Here is an 8955-nt window from a genome sequence, read left to right as displayed (position 1 = left end):
ACCCAAGGGGAGCACATATATCGACCATGCGGTACAAATAGAAGCCAAGATCGTACTTGTAGGAAGCAAAATCAAAGGCCTCCTTGCCGATAGATTGGAACAACCTCGACATGAAGGATGGTGTGTCACTCTTTACAGAGGCCACAACATTAAGGGAGATTCCTTCACCGAGTGAGGGCTTACGGCTAGGCTGAAAAGAGCTCAATCTATTGTGAACATTTACAACTAGAGGGTACGTTAAAAAGCTGAAAGTGGCGCCCTGGCTCTACCTTGCAAGCAGAAGGGCTTGAACGCGGGTCACCACCTTGATAACCACTGTGGCTGCAACGACTTCTGCCAAAACCTTAACTTAAATCAAATGCTCACACCAACCGGCAGCAGCTCCTGACGCAGTCTAGTGATTGGCTGTCAAGGAATCCTACAACCTCGCATTGGCCTTCGATTGGTGTTGCTGAGGGTGACTAGAGCTTGGGTTTTGGTGGACTCCTTTCCCTTCAAACGTGTTGAAGACAGAGCTTGGGTTTTGCTGGACTCAAACGTGAGACTCTTCAACGAATGGGTTCATTCCACATGGTCGTAGGACACCACGTGTTGGAAGGTGGGCCGAAAACATACTTGTGAGTAGTTAGCCTACTTAGTCATAGTGTTCACCTATGGCGTTGAAACACATGTTATCATGTCAGCTTCACCCTGCACCAGCTCCTCCATATCTTCTTCCTCTCCTCTATTTGGATGCAGGAGTACTTCTTCAGCACTTCCATTTTCTGTCTCATATCACAGCCTGCAGTATAGCTGCCGAGTTCCATCCACAAATTATTGGGCTAAACGCACTCGTGGAGCCCAGGATTCTCCGCTAGGAGTCCAGGATTGCCCTCTCTCGAGCGGGAAAATGCCAACACAGTATGACTTTGCTGAAATTATGAGCGATGGTAGTAGACTCCGTGATGATAAGGGGATAGCTGGTAATGCTTCCAGCCCAGTTCAATACACTGCCAAACGTTTGAAAATGGAATACAGTCCGGACCAGGCGTCGGCAAGGCTTGGAAAAGCACGAGTAGAACTAGAAATGTTGGATAGGGCGTGTATTCATCCGGATTCTGCAACATATGCCTCTCTCTTAGAATTGTGTGGGAATACGAAGGCACTCTCGGATGGAAGGCGGGTCCATAATCACATACGCAAAAGTGGTCACGACGGAAATACGTTTCTAGGGAACCTCTTGGTCAGCATGTATGGCAAATGTGGTAGCCCAGATGATGCAAGAAGGGTGTTTGATGACATGCATGACCGTGATGTGGTGTCTTGGAATGCCATGATTGCAGCGTACTCTCAGAATGAACGGTGTGGAGAAGCTCTCGAATTATTTTGGCAAATGAAGCATGAATGGCCAAGGATGAATAAAGTAACCTTTCTCTCTATTCTTAGCGTGTTGTCCAATCCTGCAAATCTAGGGCAGGGCCGGCTTTTGCATTCTAGAATTATCAAGAGTGGATTTGATTCTGATGTTGTCGTAGGGACTGCCCTTGTCAGCATGTATGGCAAGTGTGACTGTGTGGAAGATGCACAAAGAGTTTTTGACGACCTGAATAACAAGAATGCGGTAACTTGGAATGCGCTGATAACTGTCTATACCCAGCAAAACCGCGGTGAGGAAGCTCTTCAGAGGTTTAGGGAAATGCAGGAACAAGGAGTGAAACCTACTAAGATCACATTCATCAGTATTCTTTGTGCCTGCACGGGTGGAGCAGCTCTAGCGCAGGGTAAAGAGATCCATGCCAGCATCATTGATGCTGGATATGGGGGAGATGTTCATGTTGCGACTGCTCTTGTCACAATGTTTGGAAAATGTGGAAGTTTGGATGATGCTCAGAAGGTGTTTGATGAGACACATCAACGGAATGTGGTATTGTGGAACGCTATGATTGCAGCTACTGCTGAACTTGGGAGTTGGAAGGGGGTCTCCCTGCTGTATAAGCAAATGATAAGGGCTGGGATGTTACCAGACAAAGTTACATTTATCAACATCCTGAATGCCTGTTGTAGTCCGGCACATCTGAAAGAGGGTAAAGAGATTCACACCATTGTTGCTGATGCTGGATATCAGACGGATGTTTATGTGGGGACTGCCCTAATCACTATGTATGGCAAATGTGGAAGTCTGAATGATGCGCGGAGGGTTTTCAATGAATTGCAGCAACGAAATATTGTCTCATGGAATGCCATGATCACAGCAAATGCCCAGCTTGGAGAAGGCAATGAGGCGATGAAAGTCTTTGAACAACTGCAGCAAGAAGGGATTAGACCAGACAAAGTTACCCTGGTCACAATGCTTGGTGCATCTTTAAATCTGACTTTAGAACACGGAAGGATGATCCATGCTTGCATTGTTGACATTGGGTTGCAGTCAGATGTTATTTTGAGGACAGCTCTCATCAACATGTATGGAAAATGCGGTTCCTTGGACGATGCCAGGACAGTATTTGAAGCAATGCGCAAGCAGGACATTATCTTATGGACTGCCATCATTGCAGCCTATGCCCAGCATGGGCATGGCAAGGAAGCTCTCCAACTATACCCCCAGATGCAGCAGGAAGGGGTGAAGCCAAACAAGATGACCTTTCTTACAGTTCTCAGAGCCTGTGTCCATGCAGGATGTGTGGATGAAGGCTGTCGTTACTTTATCTCCATGATTGATGACCATGACATCCTGCCTTCTTCAGAACATTATGGTTGTATGGTTGATCTTTTTGGGCGGGCTGGATTACTTGACAAGGCAGAAGAGTTTATGAACAAAATGCCCCTCGAACATAATGCGATGGTGTGGAAGATTTTGCTCAGTGCTTGCAGAATGCATGGTGATATTGAGAGAGGACAGCGGGCTGCTAAACGTGCAATTGAGCTGGATCCACATCTCACGTCACCGTATGTACTGCTCGCTAACATGTATGCAATCAAGTGAGTGATTTTACAAAGGCAATAAAATTACTCTTGAAAAAGTAGTGAATGATGACTAAAGGTATCCAACAGGCTGCATGAATTGTTTAGATGGAATGTGCTGCACCACAAACAAAGGGACAATCAAGCAGATGAAAGATGCAGCACTTCAGTAGAGCTTGGTCACAATAGTTTGTATGTGCTGCCCATTGCGTTTGGGATTGACGGCTATCAACAGTCCTCGAGAGATGGCCATTCCAAAGAAGGGGCTGCTTGTCTGCTCTGAGCGTCACATTGCATGTCATCATGGCCTGTTCATTCTGTGCATATGGTGCACTTTACTGGTCACCATCATCATCTGCCTGCACAGAGTTGATCCAAACCCATAAAATTGCCGTGAGGGCATTGGCCCGATCAGGAGATAAACATCCAGATTCCAAAGGACAGGAGAAAAGAAGACATTGCTGCTTGGTTCATAGAGAAAGTAATGAGGCACAATGAACAAATCTTTATTCAAGAGTGGTTACATATATAGGCAACTGCCTCCATGTTGTTAGATCCCAGATCCACAATCATCTCCATGATTATCTCAATCAGTCACCCCCTATGATTACTCACACATCACACCAACCTGACATACCTAACTGCCAAGTCACTAGAACCTTCTAGCACACCTATACTCACACACTCCTTGCATAGGACTCCAAGCCCATAGGCATACACACACACACATCAATTTGCCCCTTCAGCGTACATACAGGTTGATCTTTTCCTCATCTTCTTCCCCAATGGAATTGAAAGGATCTCTTTATAGGTTTATGGAACTAATGGGCAGGCAAAGGACATATTCCTGTGTAATGGGCAAGAAGACTAGATCTCTCTCTTACTAAAACTGTGCCCGTGCTAACTAACGGGTGCGGAAGCATGGAATGCTAACTTTAACGAGAGACATCTTTTTTTAAGCTTTCAATATCTTTTTCATGGATGATTTTTTCATGTTACTTTCGTTAAGAAGTGAAACTTATATTGGCATCGATATGCCCTTTTTTTAAAAACAAACTTGAAACATTTGCCAAGATTTGAAACTTTTATGCAAAATCTTAAAAGTTTTGCTAGGATTTACATATTTTACTTAGAAATTCAAAAGAAAATACATTAAACTATACTATGTTTTGTCAATATGATAAAACTTCAAAAAATTAGCTTGATGAAATTTCACCAAGATTTTATATTAATATAAAAGTATAGCTTCAATAAAAACTTCCATGGTCTTTTTGAAGGGTTTCATTCATGTGCTTGACTAAAAGAAATTCCTCTTAATAATATGGACTTCCAGGTTTTTGCATCATGGTTGCACTCATGGTTATGCTAACTACTAAATCTTTATTCTTTATATTTGGGCCTGGCAATCACTAGACAACCTCTATCATACAGCTATTGCTTCCCGCAATTAAGGGGGCTAGGCTGTTTCATCTGGTCCCACCGAGAGGATGCATCTGGGACTTAATGGGGAAGACTGCGGCAATTGCACCATGGAAGGATCGGGTATGGAGGGGCTATGCTGACTGCATGGTTTTGACATCTGTTGAGGCAACTGTTGAGGAATGGCTGCTGGCTGATAAAGCTGATGGGGCTGCTTGACTAGGTACTGTTGCTAATAGAGGAACTGCTGCTGCTGCTGTGGAGGCTGCTCCTGGAATGCTTTAGGGAATGGCTCCTTCTATAAGCTGCTCCTCATAACCCTAACCGATCCAGTCTTTAAGGACAGCCAACTTGGCACATAAGCTGTTACAGACTGTCAACCAGCCTGTAGCTGCCCTCCCCTAGACCGGCTGTTCTTGGGTCTACAAAATGCTGTGGCAGGCCCGTATGGGTCCTATGAGTAGCCACTATTGCTGAGGACGACCGATGTGGCAGGTCTGCCCGTTGCGGAACAGTCCCAGAGCAGACTTGTTGCTCTTGGAGTCTGTATGGAGTCCACACTGCCCTGGATGAGGTCTGGGCCCTCTTGGTTTGCTTTCCCTGCCCTGTGGCTATGTCACATGGGCTTGTCTGCTGCTGTCGGCCCCATGGCTCTATCCACATGGGCTGACTGCTGCTGACTGCCAAGTAGGACCGTCTCAAAGACTTGTTGTAGATAGACCACCTACTAAATGTCTGTGGGTCAGTTTGGGCACAATCTGAAACACCCGAAACTTCCCTAAACTCTAACCCTTAGCACCTGTGACTTCCCATCAAAATCTTGGAGTGAAATGGTACGGTCTTGCCAATTGACTATTGCTGGTGATCGCAGAGCAAGCTGTGGTGCACCTAAGATGATGTCGGTGGGGCCTAACAGGGTAGCAATAAAGGTGCACTTCTCTGCCATCCCATTGATGCAGAACTCGATATCTTGTGCTATTGCTCAGGTACTGGTTGGTTGCTATTCCCAAAGGCATTGCGAAGTATAAGCACCATTGTGTACTGGCAGTAGGAAGGTTGAGCTAGGCAAACACTGTTGCATCAAGAAAACCCTTCGAGCTACCACCATAAAGAAGGATAGTAACCTTATGTCTTGCTACCTATCTATAACACATCAGAACCTTGTGGACTGGTTCCCCTGGAGGGTCTCCCTTCTGCTGAGATTCTACTACCTGTGAGATTGCGAAGATCGCTTGCTCGCATTTGCACATTTCTTTTGCTTCTTGGGATTGTTGGCAGGGCTCCACCTGTATGGAAGTCACCTCATCCTCGAGGCCAGGTTTAGAAGGTGTTTCGTTGCTCATGGTTGACTTGCTGAAGCGTGTGGTAACCATGGACCCTGATCTCCTCTTCACACTCTTTGGAAACAAATTCTGAAGATCTGATACCACACCTCTCTCTTACTAATTGTGCCCGTGCGCTAACTATAGGGTGTGGAAGAGAGTGGAGTGCTAACTTTGAAGAGAAAGAGAGGGTGATTGTGTACATGCATGGGAGCCATCACGTCATGGTTGCACTCATGGTTAGGCCAACTGCGTGAACTAACGAGGGGGCGCATCGCGCACACAAGTGCGCGCATTTCCCCCTCGTGGAACGCCCCTGGAAGCTGCACAGAGCTGTATGGCAGTCCTCACTACCCTTAATAAGGTCTGGACCCCTTTTGGTCTGCTTTCCCTGCCCCCCTAGCTATGTCCATGTGGGCTTGTCTATTGGCCCCGTGGCTCTTGCCACAAGGGCTGACTACTACTGACTAGCAGCAGCTAGGCAATCTGACTCCTTGTAACAGTTGGGGAGTTGTCCCCTTGGGAGTTCGTTAAGTAAATAGTGAGAGATGTCATTGGGAGCACAATTTAGGTGTAGTGCTCCTCCTTTGTATCTAGACCTATGTAGTGTCTTTAAACTGGTGCATTCACCCTTTATCTAGGGATAGAACTCTCTTCCCTCTCTCCCTTTTTCCTTTCCTTTCCTTTCCTTCCCCGTCTCTGAGCTAGCAGGCAATGGCTTTGTTTGACTTTGGGATTCAGATCCAAAATGCGTCACTTGGTATGGACAGAGGGCTGTCATGGCAGCATCCTCGACATCCTCATCCACCCTCTCCCTAGAGTGTAGGAAGCGATTCTCTCCCTTCATGATCGAGCAGTGGTGGGAGGCATTGTTGGCCTTCCCTACGCGATGATAGTTTTGAGATTCGGTCTAGGCAAGTCGAGCCCTGGAAGGCGACACGACATTTAGGACATCACCATCTATGCTTCCTACTCCAGCTTATCTTCTTGGATGCCACTCAGGTCCTAGCGGAGGACAGCCCAATTTACCTTGAACCTAACTTGGTTTTTTTCATCCCTTAGTACCATGGTTTCACAGTGAATGACATTGAGACAACACATCATGTATGGAGGTCTCTCATTATGCTATGCCTCCTAGGCCTACCTAAGGAATACAAACCCATCTTGTCTTTTATTGGGGCCTATTCCAGCATATGGTACTCTAGACATTGACCACAATAGTCTTGGTACTCTCAAATGGCAGAGTCCACTGAGTTGTAGATGACCCCGATATCCTACCAAGGGAGATAGCGTCAAGGGTTTAGGTCTACTAGGGGAGTGCCTACATTGTAGACAAATAGCCACCTAGCCAAGCTTGCCCATGGTTTGCAAGTTGTCAGTCCTCTCACCCCAGGTTCCTTGCAGACCATTAGCATGAGGGAAGGAGGGGGGAAGACCCGACCCCCCCCCCCCCCCCCAATCAGAGAGCCACCTCCAGACCATCGACATGAGGGCAAGACCTAAACCCCCTAGCCAAAAGCCACCCACAAACCGATGGGTCGCCCTTCAGGACTAGATTGGACACAAGAAAGTCGATATGTCTCCTTCAAATCCTTGTTGCACGGTAGGTAGCAAGCGAGGAGGGAACAACTAGAGGCCTCTCCATAGGGATTGCATTTGGAGGTGCCCCATCTCAAGCGTCTAGTTTCCCTAGAGAGGGAGTAGCTCTTTAGTTTTTCTCTAAAGGTGGTATAGAGAGCAGGTACCATTGGCACAGGCTTAGAAAGCTGTAGGGCCAACGCTAGATATACCTTCCTCTTTCGTGCATCCCTCCCTGACTTCGCTTGTGCTCATGCCCCTGCCACATTCACCCCCCTCTCTGCCTGACCTTTTGCCTTCCCCTGCTCTCCATGTCCTCGATTGCTTACTCTTCCCCCCTCCCCTCCTACCAAAAAAAAGGCCTACCTCCCCACCCTCTCAGCCCTCTTACCCATCTAAGTTGGCATAGGCCTTGTCCAAATCAGTACAAACATCACCAAAGTTTGACTCTAATCTTATGGATATGCTTGCCTATCAAGGGAAGGTCCTGCATAAGCATGCTATTCCAAGTGTAATCATTTGCCATAGAGACATTAAAAATATTTCCAAAAGGTCATACTCCTTCCAAATACAAACCATGTTCCTCCTTTCCAATTATTGTGGGATTTAATACTTGCATCCTGAATATGCACAATCATAGAATCTAAAATACTGATAGACAGCCAGTACATAACTTTTCTGGCTCTCTCATGCCATCCTTTAAATGCCTGCATTTCCTGTTGATTGGGAACATTAGGAAGAACTGATTCTTCTTCATTTCCTGTAATGAACTCCCAATAGCCTTTTCCCATAAGGAAATTTGTCATTCTAAACTTCCATGCTTGGAAGTTGTTCTTGTCAAGCTTTTCAGTGACAATCTGTGAAAGAGAATCAGACGCCATTACAGAACACTGCAAAATATTCTATCACTATAAAAAACACAGCTTCTACCTCACAAGGGCAAATCTGCAAAACTGACGAAAGTGGTATTTGACCACACAGTCACTTCCTAGTGACGATTTTGCATGAACAGGCAATAAGGATGATTCTGTAACTCCCAATATCTCTGCGCACAGGCATACGATGCAATTTCTGTGGTAACTTTTCACCGACTCACAGAGCAGTGGTCGCACAGCAAAAACAGGGCCTTTTTCTCAGTGCTTGCAGAGAACTTCCACCTCCAAAACGGACCCCGAAATGCCCTCGAATCAAAAAAATAAAGTCACCCAGGGCTTTGTCCTGTCCTGCAGCATACATTGCCCTCTCGCCATACCACGAAGGGCGTCTCAATCTGAGACAATGCACTCTTGCACTTTCCGGCTGTGCTACCTGCAAAGACTTGCTCCCAAACTCGAACAAGGAAAGCAACACTTACTAGGACACCGCGAACTTGGTTTGCTTTCTTGAGCTCCTTACCACGAACTAGGCTCTGATACCATGTGAAGATAGTGGGAGAGAAGGAAGGAGTCTCACTTGCGGCTTTCTCACATACACAATGGGAGAATACACACAAAGGTGGAGGCTGAAAACAGTTTTCCTCTTCTTAGTTGTGAAAGCCAAAAGAACTCTAGTACAAAGAAATAGAAGAACCCTATATGTGGGTCTCAAACCAAACTCAGCTAACTAAGGTGGCATACTAACTGAGCCACGAACTAGAGTACATAAGGATAGCTATCATCCAGCTATTATTCATGGGCGGTGTACCAACCGCATCTGCAGC

General features: G+C 46.3%; 1 protein-coding gene across 1 annotated transcript; it reads left to right on the top strand.

Moving 5' to 3' along the window:
* Positions 1 to 889: 889 nt before the first annotated feature.
* LOC147905670 (pentatricopeptide repeat-containing protein At3g53360, mitochondrial-like) lies at positions 890 to 2959 on the top strand. Its single transcript, XM_087373487.1, has one exon. The coding sequence runs from the start codon at positions 890 to 892 to the stop codon at positions 2957 to 2959; it is 2070 nt and encodes a 689-aa protein (XP_087229613.1).
* The last annotated feature ends 5996 nt before the right edge of the window (positions 2960 to 8955 follow it).

Source organism: Dipteris shenzhenensis, chromosome 1, assembly GCF_047967505.1.
Source record: "Dipteris shenzhenensis isolate YYH24624 ecotype China chromosome 1, Dip_SZ_1.0, whole genome shotgun sequence".
In the NCBI taxonomy this organism is placed as follows: domain Eukaryota; kingdom Viridiplantae; phylum Streptophyta; class Polypodiopsida; order Gleicheniales; family Dipteridaceae; genus Dipteris; species Dipteris shenzhenensis.
The sequence above is the reverse complement of the archived record's forward strand: the minus strand, read 5'-3'. Positions and strand labels throughout refer to the sequence as shown.

Excerpts from the sequence above, each read along its gene's own strand:
- LOC147905670 (XM_087373487.1), top strand. The coding sequence starts at position 890 with ATGCCAACACAGTATGACTTTGCTGAAATTATGAGCGATGGTAGTAGA.